Source organism: Triticum urartu, chromosome 4A (assembly GCF_056163025.1).
Source record: "Triticum urartu cultivar PI428250 chromosome 4A, HENAU_Tu73, whole genome shotgun sequence".
Lineage (NCBI taxonomy): Eukaryota > Viridiplantae > Streptophyta > Magnoliopsida > Poales > Poaceae > Triticum > Triticum urartu.
Genome location: NC_141876.1, coordinates 597,794,928 through 597,812,708, shown reverse-complemented (window position 1 = coordinate 597,812,708; position 17,781 = coordinate 597,794,928). Strand labels below are relative to the sequence as shown.

The window sequence follows — 17,781 nt, the reverse complement described above, 5'->3', positions numbered from 1 at the left end:
TGGGGCCACCATTCTTGGAGGTGTGCATGGCTTGAGGGACCAGTGGACAGTTTCATCGGTGGAGCGGCTTTTCATGTGACGCATCGACGACGTGAAGTCTCGGTGGCGTGGTGCGGCATGGTCTCGGCGACTGATGTGTGATGATGGACACGCGTAGGGAGGAGGCATTGTCTGGTGCCGTGGAGGCGTCGACGGCAGGCAAGGTCGATGGATCAGTACCTGCTCTGAAGATGGATATGTGGAAGACGTTAGCGGTGATTTCTGAGAGTGCGCCAGACCGGTGTGTGCCCCAGACCTGGTATGAGGCTTGGTTAGGGTCTCCGGCTTTAGATGTTAGGCTTAAGTGAGAGGTTTGGATATTCGGCTCAGATAATCTGCATCCCTTCATCAAGTGTATAAGAGTACTACAACTGTTGTCAAGATGATGACTTGAGACATATTGATCTATTATTTTGTAAGGTCTTTGCGAATAATTAAAAAGAATCGTTGTATGCATCACCCAGATGTAGAGGGGTCATCCTTCTTTTAAAAAAAAAGATCTCAACGAATCATTGGGTCTGTTACTCAGCATGGCAAACCGTTACGAACCAACCTGTAGTTGGATGGTTAGAGGGACAGTGGTATCCCCAGCCCATCAGGGTTCAAGTTCTGGTGCTCGCATTATTTCTGGATTTATTTAAGGATTTTCGGCGATGTATTTTTAGTGGGAGTAGATGTTCGCGTCGGCGACAAAGTGCCAACGGTGACTTCGTAAATTTTAAGATGATATACCGGCTCAATCTTCCGAAGGTGCTCATAGGGTAGGATGTGCGTGTATGCACGTATGTATGAGCGTTTGCGTATGTAATGTGTTCAAAAGAAGAAAAAACATGGCAAACCGTTTGCTCCATAGGCTTCTCGAAAAGTGTGATCGATCGTGTACCTATTTCCTAGATAACTTAGAGATAGTTTTTTTTTTTTGCGAAATGAGAGCTAGTTATTTCTTGGTCAAGATATTCATAGCCCTTGGGCGGAGTTCTGTCCATCCCTTTGTATTTCACGACTCTCTGTCATAAGATGAGTAACAGTTGTTAGCGTGGGTTTTTATAATAGTCATTCTTGAGCCATCTGGGAAAGAGTTACTAGCAAGAAAAGTGGTTTGGTCATCGTTAATGAAAAAGCAGAAGCGCAATTACATGGAGCGCTTCACGGTGAGCACATTGACATGTGACTCACTTGAAATAAATTCGGTGTGGTATATACTCGTAATATGTAACAAGAACAATAATAATTACTGGTCGCAATTCACAAATTGCACTTTTTTCTACTCCCTCTATCACAGTTTAAAGGACGTATCTTCAAAACCAGAATTTTTCATAATTAGAGGGAAATAGGGCGCATGTCATTATTTAGCCTATTAACTGCATCGTTTTGGGAGGAATTAGCTCCTTTCATTTGCCTTCCTGGTGCGCATGCATGGTGCGAACTGAAATTACTCCACCAATGCATGCGATGGTTTCCTTCTTTTATTGGACGGAGAGGTTACTATGTGTTTGTTTGGCGATTAATTAGGCACATATCCTTAACTACCGCAGCTCCAACGTATCGGTTATTCCTATCAATCGCTAGCAACCTTTAGCCCAAAGATGTGAGGTACGCCCTTTAAACTGTGATGGAGGGAGTATCAAGATTGAAGATTGATACGCTAGCTCGTAGGCCACCGGAGAGGAGCCAAGAAGACAAAGTCACATCACGTAGCGCGTGGACGCAGCATTTGTTTCCGTAGCCGCACTCTGTCTGTCCTTCCGGAATAAAAATCAAGTCCCTCCCCCGGCCCTCCTTCCCAGAGCAGACCACCGCGAGCAAGCAGCCAAAGCAGAGCAAGAAGCCGCAGCCAGCCAGCCAGTCTCCTCCTCGGGCGGGAGGGAAGAGAGAGAGGGAGACAGCGACCGGGCGAGAGGCGGCGGAGGCTCCGAGGAGCAAGCGGCCGGCAGCGTTGGCCCGGGAAAGGGACGGGGCCGGAGGAGGTTGGCTGATCGGTTGGAGGGAGGGAGGGGATGGCGGCGCGGGCGCGGCGGGCGGCGGCGTGGGAGCAGGGCGGCGACGAGTACGACTACCTGTTCAAGGTGGTGCTGATCGGCGACTCCGGCGTGGGCAAGTCCAACCTCCTCTCCCGCTTCACCAAGAACACCTTCTCCCTCGACTCCAAGTCCACCATCGGCGTCGAGTTCGCCACCCGCACCACACAGGTCCGGCTCCCCTTCCCCTCATCTATTCTGCTCTCCTCCACCTTGCTTCCTTAAATTCGTCGAATCGTTGGATGCTTTCCATCGATCGATTGATTCCTTGCAGCACTAGTGCAAGTTCTGCTCACGTTGGCCGGTAAAAATTTGGAAGCTATTTGTGCCCTGTTTCTAGCGGTTCAGGCTCTCGTTTGGCTGCAGTTTATCCTATCAGCACAAAAAAGAGTGCATCTAGTTACTATTTGAACAAATTCGGATGATGGAAACATAGAAATTTTCTAAATTTCAGCTTGTTTGGCTCAATTAATCCAAAAGGAATATGAAGTGGATGCGTGTGTTCAACAGAGTATGATGATGCTTTCAAACGGTTGGGTGAGATGCTATGCAGAAGCAGAGCCAAATTCAGTTTCTACCCTGATTCAAATTCGATACCTGAATTTCCTTTCGAATAGGAGTAAGTAACAGGGTGTTCTTTTTTTTGTCAAAGTACTAGTAGTTGACTATCTTATCTCTGTATCATTAGTGCGAGTTTCTTTTTGTCAATGACCATGTCAGTCTTGCTGCCCGCTGCTTCCATATGCCATCCGCACCTTCAGAGTCTATAACTGAATCTGGACAATGGCTGTTTTAAAGTACCATTTCTGTTTCCAGTCACCACCTTCATCATCACCGGGATTTGATTGGTACCAAAATTCATAACATGAGATTAGGACAGGTGGATGTTAGTTAGGCAATGATGTGATTTGATTGCACTTCCTACATTCCTGACCACCCAATCAATGACTTCTCATCCGGTTGACAGTTGCACCTTCCTTCTAAAGATTAGTATGTTGATGTCAGTTAGCCAGCATCAACATTATTATCCGGTTTGCCCAAAAATATTGTCCGATGATCCACACATCTGAAATTAATCACATTGCTGCAACACTTGCGTCGTTCAGGTGGAAGGGAAGACGATAAAGGCGCAGATATGGGACACGGCGGGGCAGGAGCGGTACCGGGCGATCACGAGCGCCTACTACCGGGGCGCCGTGGGGGCGCTGCTGGTCTACGACGTCACCAAGGCCGCCACCTTCGACAACGTCAAGCGGTGGCTCAAGGAGCTCCGCGACCACGCCGACTCCAACATCGTCATCATGCTCATCGGCAACAAGACCGACCTCCGCCACCTCCGCTCCGTCGCCACCGACAAGGCGGCCGGCTTCGCCGAGTGGGAAGCCCTGTCCTTCATCGAGACCTCCGCGCTCGACGCCACCAACGTCGACAAGGCCTTCCAGACCGTCCTCGCCGAGATCTACCGGGTCGTCAGCAAGAAGGCGCTGTCGTCGACGGACGATTCCGGCGCCGGCGCCGTCGGGGAGGGGCAGTCCATCCTGGTGTCCGGCGGAGAACCCGCCAGCGTTTCGTCGAGGTGCTGCTCTTTCTAGCGGGAGTCGCCGATGTCACCGTGTTAAGTTATAATGCCTCTGAAAGTTTGCTGAATTGTTGGGATACTGCTCGTGCTGAAACTGCTGCAGAGTTCATCTCTGAACTACTATTCGATAAGAGTTTCATCTAGTTGTTAGTCTGTCAGCCGTGTGGTGAGGTTCAGGTTTGCCCTGGCCTTGGAAAGAATCCATCGGTATGCTAGTGTTTCTGAAAGTCCTTTGCGTTGAAATGTTGTGTATTGCGTTCTCCTTTCATCTCAGTATTCATCTGTCAGCTCGAGTCAGTCTTCCCATTTCAAAATATACTAGACGGGTTTGGGCGCACTTTACTGTGCCGTTGGTGCTGTTGGTTTTTTTTTTTTTAAATTACTCACTCTGTTTCAAAATATAAGGTGTATTATTTTTAAAAAACTCAAACCTTTTAAGTTTGATCAAATTTATTAAGAAATATATCAAAATACATATGAAATAAATTTCTATATTTTTTTGTTTAATATTGTGGATGTCAATATTTTTTTATTTGAACTTGGTCAAAGTTGTAGAAATTTGACTTTCAAAAAAACTAATACCCCATATATTTTTGAGTTGATGGAATATTTAGTTTGACGGGTGGGGGGATGATAGAGTGTTTTATGTTTATTTATAATGTTGTGATTTAATGGGCCTTTCATGGTGTGGTTCTGTGTGTTATCCGCTAGCCAACATATATTTATGTGGGCTAATTTCTGCGTCAGTGGCTGCATGTACTATATTGGTGCTACAGTATCATATGGTGGCTTTTTTTCTAAGGATGAGAAGGTGCACGGGATTGATATATTTTTATTGGCTGGTTGCTGTTGTTTGATTTGAAAAATGTTGGCCCAATCAAAATCGTAAATCAAATCCAAAATTAAATACCTCAATTGAGTGAAAGAGTTTCAAAATTAGGGAACATAGTGAATTAAAAGAACTGAATGGGAGAGCTCCTTGAGAAATTGTTGGCCTGATCAAAATTGGATGAGCAAAATTTAAATTGAAGACCCCAGTTATTTGAGAGAACTTAAAATTTAGGTGTATAGTATAAAATAATTGAATGAGAGGGCTTTGAGAAAATTGTTGTTCCGGTCAAAATCGGGCGACCCAATTTCAATTGGAGACCTCAATTGAATATTAGCTCTTTAAAACTAGGGAGCATAGTGTTATAGAGAATTGTGTAATCCTTTCTTTGCAATGCAATTTATAAACACAAAGTTCACCGCCACCTTTTGTAGTTTGCACTAGTATGTTTTCCAAATGATATTGTGTGTTGCCTTTCTTGGAGCACTTGGTCAACGCCAATAATTTGGCACGGTAGCTCTCGGCTCTGAACCAAATAGACACTCGGTATTTAAATTGTGTAAACACTTTTTTAAAATTCTAGGCGACGGCAACGAACCCTACAACCATGACGGCCACTTCCTGAAACCGGTAGCCACGGTTGCTGCAACCGGCCATAGCAACAACTACGACGGGAGCTCCAACCGTTGACAAATGCTGGTACCGGCAACACAGCTTGTTGCAACCGGTGGTGAATGCGGCTTTGATCGTAAGCCACAACCATGGCTTAAGGCAGACCAAAGTTACAACCGACATGGACATGTGCTACAACCTGGTGGGGTTGGAAGCGGTAACTGGCACGGGACGGTGCTACAAACTGTTGGGCGGAGAGCTACAACTGATACGAGACAGTGCCACAACCGATGCCCGACGAGCTGCAACGAATAGGGGGGCGATGCTACAACCGGTGGCCGGTGAACTCGAATTTCCCTACCATTTTCTTTTTTTTTTACTTTAGCCAATATGAGTTTACCCGGCACTAGCAGCTTTATCGGGGAATTTCTAATCTTAGTAGGAGCTTTCCAAAGAAATAGCTTAGTAGCCACATTAGCTGCACAACCAGAGACGGGCGAGCTACAACCGACATAGTTGCGAGCTGCAACCGGTGGCCGCAGGTGCTACATTTGCTATTAATGGTGCAGCGAGCGAGGGTGGCGTGCGTCCACACACTACCAACGTATACGGGCAGGGCCGGTCCTGGGATTTTAAGGGCCCGGGGCGAGAGTAGAGCTCGGTGCCCTTTAGGGCGTGCCCTCGGGACTGACTTCCTAGCTGTCTTTGCTGCTTCCTATTTGATACCAAGGGTCAATCTTGCGTCCCAACACCCGACGAATTAAGGAACAAACAACGGTGCACGTAAGTGGACTTGAATGGAAGACTAATTCAAAAACTTGTGATGATGGAACTTAAGCGCAGTGCACGTGAGGGCAAGGCAAAAACAAAAGAGGGCTCCAGGGACTCTGCAGGGGCCGTGCCAAATGTGGCGGTGCCAATCTTCCCTGTATCTTTCCAATATTATCGGATGTTCCCGAAGGACCGATGCGGGCTGCCGCGCTGAGGGGAATGGGAATAAACCGGTTCGCCTCTCCCTAGCGGGCCGATGTGGGACTAAATAAAACAGCGCCCGTTCGTCGCTGGGCCGTAGTGCTGGACCGCGTGCATGTCAGTTTGTTGCTCGCTGGGCTGTTCCGTGGACTGTTTTGGGGAGCTCCTACTCGCCGCTTATATTGCGCCAAAGAAACGCTTCTCACCAAGGCCGGCCCATTTTTCTGTTCGCGAGGTGAAAAAATGCTAAAAAAAACTAAGCGAGCTGAGGTTTCCAACCGCTGACTACGTAGTCAGCTGCAGGAGCTGTGCTAGCCGCTGCGCCAGGCTATCTCCTGTATTACTTTTGCAGCGCAATCATTAAAGAAACCAACGATAGTAGCAAAAACTGAACATACGCAAAAATTCCCAAAAACTAAAGTGTCGGTGAAGGATCGAACCAAGTACCTCCTGCAAGTCAACAAGGTCGCTTCCCAACCATAAAGGAAACTGAACAAATATTTGGAATATTTCTTGTACGTATAAGAAGCGAACAAATATTTGAAGTTCTAAACTTTTTTTTGGATTTTTGAACATTGCAGAAAAGGAAAAAAGAAACTGAAATAAAATAAAAATGAAAAAAAATAAAAGAAAACAGAAAAAGAATCAGAAAATAAAATGAAAAAAGAAAAATGAAAAAGGAGGCTAAAGAAAACTGAAACGGAAAAAAAACAAACAGAAAAATAAAAATAAAAATCCAGTCCAGAAACCTGCTAGAAGGTTCCCAAAACCGGAAAAACCGGCTGGAACCTTCCAGAATGTTCCTAAAATCGGGATCGTTGTAACGCATGTGGCGTTTTTAACTGGATGGGCCCGTCATGGTTGATGCATGTGCGGCGCCCCGACAACTTGACGCAAAATGCATCAAATAGGGAAATCCCTGCTTTGGTGCGTCTATCAACGCTCAATCTCCGCTGGCCGATTCAACCATGTGTACTCGTCCGTAACATGCATTCAAAGGGTAACAAGCAAAATCGACGGTGACAGGGGCAGGCTAGGAGCCTCGGTGGCTAGCGCAGTGGTCGACGACGAACTGGGCTAGCGGATGGCAGGCAACGACAGCCAAGGGCGGAGCTAAGATTTCAACATAGGGGGCCCAAGAGGACAATGCACGTGCAAGAAATGCAGGACCAAAGTATATCGATTCTTAAATATAGCATCGACATCAAACAAACAATGTCAATTTTTGTTCTTGCAATTACATTGAAATAGCTACATTTTTCATTTGCTTAGATGTATATTTAGTTATTTACGCACAACAGGTCCATCAAACCATTAAACATCAAGCTTTGTAGTGATTTCACTCCTAAATTATATACATGTCTCTTTGCATTCTCATCAGTAGACCGGGTGGTTAAAACAAATGACTTCAATTGTTATTCTTGGTGGTCTCTTCTTCCTCATGCTTTATGCAATTCTAGACTTATAGTTAGTAAAAGAACAAGTATACCATTTGTAATTGAATCTAACTAGTACAACCTTCCTCTCAAATTATTTGTCTTAAATTTATCTAAATACAGATGTATTTACAAAAGGAGGAAGATGTTTGTAGTATATCTTAGGTTGAGATTAGACAGACCCACAAGCCGTGCTGTGAGAGCCGAGAGGCGGAGATGTTTGCCCATTAGTAGATCAGCATGTGGTGGACTCATATCGGCACGCGGAATCCGCACCTTCGTCAGTCGGGTCGTCACTGATGTCGTGTAACACCCCATCCATGGACTGTCACCCTATTCTTCGTAACCGGGCCTGGGCTACGAGATGGCCCGTCCCATTGGAGGTTTGTGCCCACACGGCAAAGGCTATATATGCAACCGGGAGAGCACATGGAAGGACAGTGAATGAATGATTCGTCTTCAACCTTCTCGTCCTCTAATCTCGTTCCTCTTCCTCTGCTGCTACTGTATCTCACCTCCTCTTTGCTAATTTCTCACCCCAAATTCCCCTGTATCCTCTGAATTTATATCGAATATTGGTGTTGAATTATCTATCTGTTTGATCTCTGTACTTGGGTCATGGCAATTTGGTAACCAGAGCCAGTTGATCCAACCAAAATTTTCGCTGCCCCGTGATTTGTTCGTCCGCTCGATCGGTAACATCCATCACGTTCAGTGCGACTTCGAGGCCGCCTGAAATCCATTGCGGGGTTCGATCCTTAACAGTCGCGATGGCTCCATCCCAACCACTCTCTCACACTCGTCACCTCCTACCCGCCATGGAAGAGAGCACGGGAAGCCTCACCAAGCTCATGGAATAGTTGCTGAACCGCTTCTACGACCAGCAGGCCGTCGCGGACAAGCTATTCGAAGCGCAGCTTGCGTTCAACAAGTAGGTGTCGCAGGATCCCAGGAGTTTGGGAAACCAGATCGGGCTCACCCAGGCCGATCTGGCCGACGTGCTCTGAGCTGCCTCACCGGGCGCGACCTCTGCTGTGGAGCCACAGAGTGCGACTGCCACGGGCTTGGCCGCTTCTATCACCATCGAGGTGCGGCCAACTCAAGACCAGCAAGTTCTCCCGCCTTTGCCGCCACCAGTCAGGCCATCACCGCCGGCGACCATGCCCACCCCGTGTTCGCGGGCTGGTCCCCGCTGTCTACCCACGGATGCGGGAGGGTTTCTAAGGGTTGCCGTTGGAGATGGCCTAACATTCAATTAACTCCATGGGGCTTAGCGGTGTGTCACCTCTTCCATGCTAGAGAAGCTAAAGCGTTCATGGATTTAATCATTTTTGTGGTTTAGGTTTGTAATGTTGCATAATTAGATAAATGCCACTCCAATTATAGCGATTCATAAAAATGTCACTGCAATTTTTGCAAACTTTTAAAAAATGGCACTGCAGACTTCGAAAAATGCCACTAAAAATGGCATGAAATGATATTTTTTAAAGTTTGGAAATTGCAGTGGTATTTCTCGGAATCGTCAAATTTGGAGTGGCATTTATCAAATTAATCCTTTTTTTAAAGTTAAATCATGGAACTGTAGTATGCAGAATGATTGCATAAACACTACTATATGATGGATCACTCATGAGTCATAACTTGATTTTGCATTAACTGCCAATATGTAGGACGATATTCAGTACTGATTCCAGTGACAATGTCATATATCTTCTTGGAAACCAACGTTGCTATGACTCTGGTCGGTCTAGCTAGACGGCAGTTTCTTCCTGCTTTGCGTCCCCTGCTGGCCGGGAACCAATAGCGCGAGATGGTTGAAGGACGGAGGTCGGGATTGCAGGCGTCGCGGCTCGCTGCTGCTGCCCACGTCGATGCCGATGAGGTGGCATCCTCTTTCGGACTTCTAATCGGCCAGCGGCAGCAGGAAGTAGAGGACGCCGGCGTCCTGCTCCCTCAGGAACGGCGACCATGGAACCCGCCTCCACGAAGCCCTCCATCACCCGTAGGGCGCCCTGCTCAAGCACTCAACCGTCGTCCAGTCCGTCTCTTCGTAGTAGCCAGCACTGTCATTCAGGAGCGGTCAGGAAGGCGGCGCCGGCACGGCCAAGGGTGGGCAGATCGATCGGGCCGGGTGTTAAGGCCGGGTTGTTTCGTCCGAATCCGGGGATCATGGTGATCCGATCCTCATCCTATATATGTCTGCTCGGTAGATAGATTAGATACCGCCTGATCTATTGAGCCGCGCGCAAGGAAGTCACGGCTGATTGATTCCATATATATACGCGATGCGCGCGTCTGCATTCCGATTTTAGTCCCACACTGCTTGGTTATGCATGGAAGGCCCGGTTGAAATAGAGGAGCAGCGCATCTGCTCATCGGCGGGGGCATCAAAGGTGGAGGGATAACCGGGGCTTGCGGCGTACTGTAGAGGCCGTGTTCCATGACGTGCGACATGTGTGGTGGGTAGCGCCCTTCGCCGGTGCTCACGCGCCAGACTCGGTAGGCCCCTGCACGCGCTCCTGAAGCGGTGGGTGTCACAAGCTTGCCGGCATGCCGAAGCAGCAACGGCACCCGCTTCCCGATTCCACCTCCGGACCTCCCGATGGGTGGAATCGGCTTGGTCCTTTCGCCTCACCCCCGGCCAAACCATCAATCTTCTATAAATTTATTTAAACTAGGCAAATGCCCATGCGTTGCTATGCAGCAATAAAATATGGAGTGACTTATCAAATGCAATGTTTTACCCAACAAAAAATACAGTATCCAGTCATCCAAACTGAGGAGACTAATATTAGGCATGCAAGTCTTTAATATGTATTTTTCAGTGCAACATCAAGGTTCACCGGGCTTTCTTAAATATGTGAAGCACACAAAGTTTATGAAATCACCGTCGAAATCAAATTTTAGAAAAGACTGCAGGACAGTGCGTAACCTGACGATTATTTTAGTTCAAGAATCCACCATTAAACCGGACATCTAGTGTGGCATCATGCTTTATGACGATGCAACAGAACATTGATATCATTCAAACAAGCAGGACTACTCTAGGCATGTAAGCTAATACTTAGGTGCACTCCTATGAGAAAAAACCCAGGCAAACCAAATCCTAACATATATAGTACACTCACTAACATTTCTCTATAGTCTGTACTACAAAAGTCCAGATGAATAGCTAATCCGGCAAGACATTTTTTTGGTTAGGATCAGGTATATTTGCAAACAGCATCGGAAACAGTAAAAAACATGCGCCTGAATAAGAATTTGACACTTACCCGTGAAAATTGCCCACCATGGATTAGTGCATAAGCACCGGACCTCACATGCAGTGGCGGCGCCAGGAAATGAAGGCTGGGTATTCATTCAAATTTTTTTGGGCTCCAAATGTAGTATATGAACCAAACAACACAACACTAGCAATATATGAACAAAACAACACTAGCATAACGGCAATAGCAATATTTCAATGTATCAGACGATAACAACATGAATACATAAGTACCTTTTGATTAATAAAGTGATGATATCCTTCTTACAATATATTAAATCCCTTCTTCACAAAAGCATCTCCACCGGGACATCTTGTTTTATCCTTGAACAAATAGCAAATGAAGCAGAAAGCGGCTTCTTTGTCCACACTATACTCAAGCCACTTGTAATCCTTAAACCAAGAAGGAGAAAAGCGATGCTGTAATCCACTTATATCTCTATACTCAAAATTATGATTCTTTGGTTGACATGCCCCCAACTCGATGTATCTCCTTCTAACTTTATCCTGGTCATTGACATTGTACCTAGAGACGGGGATCTGTTTCCCAGGATCAGACTCAAGTGCTTTCAAATCTACTTCAAATTGAACTTCATCATTTGCTTCATCATCTTCTACAATTGGGGTTGGGGAGCCAGCTGCACTCTCAGGTTCTGGGTGGCCATCATCAGGTTCATGTGCTTGCACAAGTGCCAGTTGTAGATTGCTCTCAATAGTAGGAGGAATGATAGTACTGTTCTCAACTTCAACATCAGGAGGATTTGGTGTAGATGTCGAAGTTCTTTTATTTGCATTGGAAGCTCTTTCCCACAATGCAACAATACTAACACCCTTCTTCTTCATTTGTGATACAAGATCACAAAAAAAATACATCAGCAATCTAGTAATCTACTAAGTTGGTCATGTAGCAAACTAGTGTTCGGATCGTTCTAAACAAATGAATATGAATGCATTTTACAGCACAAGCAATTTGTCCTGACATAAAAAAATCATTCTACAACATCATGAATAGCAGAGGAGTTGTACCGAATTATTCAACCAATAATATGTTCGCGCACTCAGTAGGCAGTAGCAGAGTGATGTGCATACTTGACAGCAACACAAGCAGCAATTTGTCCCCAAAACTTTAACCCGGAATACCCACCTTAGGCAGTAGCTCGTTGCATTCAAATCCAGCACTAGCAGCAATTTGTCCAATTTGACTGCACTACCAATCCACCTATAGATAATAGAACTAGGAATTAGGAATGGGGAGCATGTGATTTGACTAGGAACTGGGAATTAGGAATTGGGAACTAGGACAAATCCAGCACTAGCTCGCTCTGTGATGCTCCAGGCGCTGCTACAATTTGACCAGACGCTGCCGCATAAGCCCATAGGAATTAGAACTAGGAGAAAAGGAGAATAGAACCTGGTCCGCTGCTGGCCTGCCGCTGGTCGCCCGTTCAGCGGCTCCGCTTGCCGCTGCTTGCAATCAGTACTGGTCGTCGCCGCTGGCCGCTACTCGCCGCCGCCACCGCCGCTGGCCGCAGTCGCTAGGTTAGGTTGGGGACTTGGGGAACGGCCGAGTGGGGGTTGGATCGAGTGAACGTGACGAGTGTAGCCGGTATCCTGTGTGGGCTATGGGCTGTGGGCCGTTAAATAAGACATGTATTAATTTTTTGGGGCCAAATCTTGGGTATTCATATGAATACACGTGAATACCCCTGGCGCCGCCGATGCTCACATGTACACATCAGCCACATAAGAAGCTATGACATCAAACAATTTATGCTTATTATCTGTCAAAAAATATAACCGTCCTCGTGGCGACGGTTTTCTTGCACAAGGAGCCTGGAAAGACCCATAAAAAAAGTAACACTACCAGCAAGGATAAGCAAATACGTACCAACCAGTCACCTACACCTATAAACACTCAAAGGTTCTGTGGTCTCGACGTAGGCGAAGGTCCGGGGGCGGATGTGGTGAGTTGGTATAACAGCAACCTCAGCGCCGCGGTCCCTCTCGCCGATTTCTACCACGCCATGCCGTGCCTGCTTCTTTACCTCATTGCTTGGCTTGTGCTTGTACAAGACATAACAATTATGAGAACGTCCTCCTTCTAGGTACGAGTCCCATCTCATCGTCAGGATGTACTCACTATCATCAGTAGTAAAGCTTGGTAGTGTGAGCTGATGCTGGTGCGCGAGTTGATCTACTGGCTTCTCCATTATTATGTTGTACCAGCGGCTCCACGTACGCCGTCGTCCTGCCATCGCATGCTCCATGACCCACACCTCCGTTTTGTCCGCCGTCCACCACCCGCGGCTAAACGCCACGCCCAGCCTCCCGCGCGCCTCCACAAGGTGCCAGCTACCGTGTCTAGACAACACTTTTGGCATCGGCCTGACGGATGCGACGTGCTCGCTGTCGAGGTCAAAGGACACGACCTTAGCCTCCCCGCCCTTCACCGCCCAGTATACCGTGCCATCGATGCTGATCATGCCCTTGCTGAGGTCGTATATCTCCGTTGGGCTGCCCGTGGCAACGTCTCGCCAGAGCGCCTCCCCGAGCGTGAACATCCAGACCCTGTCGAAGCTGTACGGGACGTGCAGGACCTTATACCGCCCCGTCGTGGGGTGGTACGTGAAGGCGAACGTCAGACGTGAGTCCGAAGTGGCCTTCGTGTGCCTCATCGGGGGTGGTGGCGGTATGGCCAGCATCTCGCCGGTCACCGGATTTGCAAGGATGATGGGCCCGTCAGGGTCTTGGCTGTCGTACATGCAGACGAGGCCGTTGCAGGTGCCGACAAGGCTCATGCCATCATAGTCGTAGTCGGCGCCGGTCCATCGCGATGATGGTAGGTCGTCCTCCTCGACAAGGTGTATTGCATCGACGGTGGCGACGAGCATCTTGGGGCGGCTCTGCATCTCGGTGGTGTGTGTGTCGATGATGTCACGCCAGAGACGACAGGCTAGACGGAACCGCCGTCGGGAGCTCGTCGGGAGGCGCAGCAAGACCTCGATGAGGACGTCCGTTGGGAGTAACTCCCCGATGTTGTTATCACCGTCGGCCATCGATCTCTGCTGATCTTTGCTGCTCTTTGGCCTTTATTTTCTTGTTTATTAATAAACGAGGTCAAGCTACCTAGGAGGTGTCCGCGTCGGACTAGATGACCTAAACGGAATTGAGATGCACGAGCATCGACAAGAAGGGAAACCTTATGTTTCCAACTAAGCCACAAGTTGGATTAGTATTATTGATATCGCAGTAAGGCAGCAACCAACATGCACGTACGTACGTGTGATTTTCTTCCTTTGACTAGAGAACTTAAGCATTATTTTTCTTTTTTTGAACACAGAACTTAGACATTCTCACGCATCAGGATTTCACTGCCGGGTATCATGCTTTATATATACGTATTAATTTATAGAAATATCTGGTTTGCTTATGCTTATCTAAATGAAAATTAACAAAGCCTCATCTAACTCCTACACTATTTAATCGGTGGAAGAAGACCGCCGCGAGGCACTTTTTTTTGTAAGGGGTGTCGGGTAAAACGGGATCAGGAACCTACAGCTCGCAGCGAAGGAACCTCGCTACAGTGGTCGGCACGGGCGACATATAGCCCGGGCGATTTTGGTCGTCTCTCGTGGAAGGAGGAGGGAACCGCCGTTGCCGGCGCCGGCGCGGCCAAGGCTCCTCCCCCCATTATCCCTTCCTAGTGTACATTCAAGCTCCTCGATTCTGTTTGGATCCAGCCTATAAATCGATTCCGGAATCCCCTCCCAGACCCAGTTGGAGTCGGATCAGAGTCAGACGCCCCTCCTCCTCCCCCTAATAGGGTTCAGGGTGTCAGCAACCTGAGGCTCGAAATCCCCATTGGATTCCATTGTTTATATTGAGTTCAATACTGACAACACGCGCCGCCAAGTAAGTTTATGCCTTGGCGCTGTTGGAAAATTTCTTCATTCGATCTCCTTCCTATTACTACTACTAGTAGAGTCTTGAACACATACTACTAGTAGATATACTAAGAGACATAAGAGTGTGCCATTCTTCTCTTCTCTGTTTGTCCATTGCCAGGTTGTAGATCGCAGTCATGGATCGGTTTCAGCAGTCCAAGAACGAAGATAGGCTCACCACGCTGACCGACGATGTTTTGCTCAATATCTTGGGGAGAGTCGGCCTATGTACGGCGGCAAGGACGAGCGCGCTGTGGACGCGGTGGAGGCAGCTGCCTTGGCTGCTGCCTGAGCTCAGCATTGATGTCAAGGATTTCCTACGTGCTCCACACGCAGACCCAGTCGAGGAAGATGACATGCTCAGAGCGATGGCGTCTCTGACCCAAGCAGTAAGGTGTTTGTTTACTAGACCTCGGAGGCGATCCACCGTCATAAAGCTGCAGCTTAATCTCTACTTGATCGACTGTTTCTCGAGCGATATTGGCCCACTACTATCTGAAGCTATTGACGCCGGTCTACTCAAAGATCTGGACCTTACCGTTCTTGATGAGACAGATTACCAATGTTATCAGTATATGCGAAGCCTTGCCAAACGCATGCATGAGTTTTTCAGTGCCTACCCTAGTGTGCCCCATTGCCTCACAAGACTCTCTCTATGCAACATGTGCTTTGACCAATTGGACATGCACCATATCCTCTTTGACTGCTGCAAACAACTCAAGCATCTAACCATGTCTAACTGTGATGCTGGTTGTTGGTCCCTGTTGAAGATAGACGCACCCAACTCAAACCTGAAAGTCTTGGAGCTAGACGACATGTGTTGTTTTGAGAGAATTGAGGTTGTCTGCCTTCCCAAGCTGGAGAAGCTCCATTGGGATACTTGGATATCTGAATATGCCCCCTTGTCTTTTGGTTTTGCTCCGTCCCTCGTGGAATTACACCTCTCAAATGCCTTCAAGATTAAACAGCATGAACTTAAATTAAGCCAGCTTCTACATGGAGCCGGAGGCATTCATACTCTCACATTGGATTTCCGAGGAGAAAACGTAAGCTCTCTAACTCATTTTTTCTGTATTCATTATGCTGTCAAATTTATCCTAGTTATATCTTGGATGTGCCTCCGTATGACAGGCATACATTCATTAATGTTTTCAACAAACTGTTGTGAAACTACTCATTTATAGAAGTTTACGGAAAACCACACATAAAATGTTAATTAGGGCCATAAAAATAAGTTTGAATCAAAGCCCGTTGTGTTTAATGGCAAGCAAGTATGATGTCAACCTGCATCAAGAAAGGATTTTCTTAATTTTTATCTTTTGCAATTTAAGTGTATTTTCCCTATTCTGACTTTTTCCTGTACCATGTATAATGTTTTAAATAGCCGGCCATTGCTCCGCTATAGCCTCTGAGAGCTCTCCCGCTAAAGCTATGCACTTTTAACGCTAAACTGAAAATGACCTAATAGCCCGCTATTTCCCGCTATAGCACTAAATTTGGAGTTATTTAGCCCGCTAAGCCGCTATACAAAACCATCCTACTGCATTATTTTTTGTTCTTGTTTATGATAATATACGATGCATTGATGCGAAGCTTGGTTATTGAATTGGGACTCCTGATTGGTGCCCGGGTTTTGATGTGCGAACATGTGAATATGTTAAGTTTACGCAATATATCATATATGATGTCTATACTTGTCTTTTCAATTTGTCGTGATTTAAGGAAAACGCTAAATGGGGCTTAGCTTCACTATAGCTTTTCATGGCTTCTCGTCGAGCCGCCGCTAAATGGCATGGCCCACTATTTAAAACACTGCCGTGTATACATCGACACATTGTGCCGTCAATCTATATGCTTATCTTTAAAATCTTCCACACAAAATTATCTTGTTTGTTCCTAGTTGTATGAAACTTATTGTTATCATTTATCTTGTGACTAGATCTGGCTGCAACCTGAAATAAAAGAACTGTCCTCCACATTGAGCAAGCTAAGGAAGCTATTCATACTAGAGGTCTTTTTTGAATTTGACCTTCTATGGATCACAGCATTTCTTGAGGCGGCTCCTTCTGTTGAAATACTGCATATTGGGGTAAGTATTCTTTGCGTCTCATTGCTACTTGTCAGCTTGAGTCTGTTTTTACATTTCAAATTAGTATCATGTGAGGCTGTAACGCCTTTCTTTCTTGTGCATTTTTCCATTTCAAATTAATGTTGGTTGTCAACTTCTTAGGCATTGGTTATGAAGAACTCTGTTTCCTTTATTTCAATTTCTGGATTCAGGTAACGGAATTGCTGTTCAATCTGAACCAACTAAATCTTTGACGGCTGCATATGCAATTGTAGGTACATGAACATGTATGCGAATTTGGTATTCAGAGCGGACCTGAGAGTTTTCCTGAAACAACAAATCCTCAGTGGGAGATGGACTTCGGCGGCTCGACGAACTTGCTACTGAAAGAGCTCCAAATTGTTGGGTTTAGACCGCTAGAGCAGCAGCTGACTTTTATAAGAGCGATACTGGAACGAGCCCCCAATCTGCGGACGGTGGTTCTGAAGGATGTCGAGCATTGTGACGATTGTAATGCCCTCGCCCTCAGTGCGCAGCCCGGTGCGTTGCCATGGCCTGTGTTTCCCAAGAACAAGGATGAGCGAGACACGGTGGTCAGGCGAGTCATGGATGGCACGTCCTTCTCAGGACGGATAATTTTTATGTGATTGGCAAGCCGTAGGTTTAGATAGAGTAATTATCATCTCTAAACAGAGTAGAAAACTAGAAATGCAACAAAACAGAAAAGATGTAGTTGCTTCTATCATTAAATGGCCTTTCTGCAGGGCAACACTCACGCTTTATTAAGTTCCGGCCTTGCGGGTGCAGGCAACGTCTACGCTGACATGATAAAATTCAAAAGACAACAGAATGCTAGTCTTTCGCACAAAGTACCACTAGTCAAGGAGTAAAATTATAATCAAGACCCAAACTCTTTCGAGTTTGACACCAATGCATGTCACCTGCCTTCGGCGCCACAATAGTAGCCACCAAAGAAAAATATGAAAAATACGATGGATCACCTCTTCACCCGAGGTCGA

At 46.7% G+C, this 17,781-nt stretch overlaps 3 protein-coding genes across 3 annotated transcripts; 2 read left to right on the top strand and 1 right to left on the bottom strand.

The window, feature by feature from the left end:
• The first annotated feature begins 1,750 nt into the window (after positions 1-1,750).
• LOC125551379 (ras-related protein RABA2a) lies at positions 1,751-3,902 on the top strand. The gene is made up of 2 exons (XM_048714581.2): positions 1,751-2,228; positions 3,164-3,902. Exons 1-2 carry the CDS (start codon positions 2,037-2,039, stop codon positions 3,647-3,649), a joined length of 678 nt encoding a protein of 225 aa, XP_048570538.1. The 5' UTR covers positions 1,751-2,036; the 3' UTR covers positions 3,650-3,902.
• An 8,743-nt stretch (positions 3,903-12,645) lies between these two features.
• LOC147977065 (putative F-box protein At1g32420) lies at positions 12,646-13,806 on the bottom strand. Its single transcript, XM_087521064.1, has one exon. It carries the CDS (start codon positions 13,804-13,806, stop codon positions 12,646-12,648), a length of 1,161 nt encoding a protein of 386 aa, XP_087377190.1.
• Positions 13,807-14,831: 1,025 nt separating this feature from the next.
• LOC147977064 (uncharacterized) lies at positions 14,832-17,409 on the top strand. Its single transcript, XM_087519893.1, has 3 exons — positions 14,832-15,740; positions 16,634-16,783; positions 17,038-17,409. Exons 1-3 carry the CDS (start codon positions 14,832-14,834, stop codon positions 17,407-17,409), a joined length of 1,431 nt encoding a protein of 476 aa, XP_087376019.1.
• Positions 17,410-17,781: the final 372 nt, after the last annotated feature.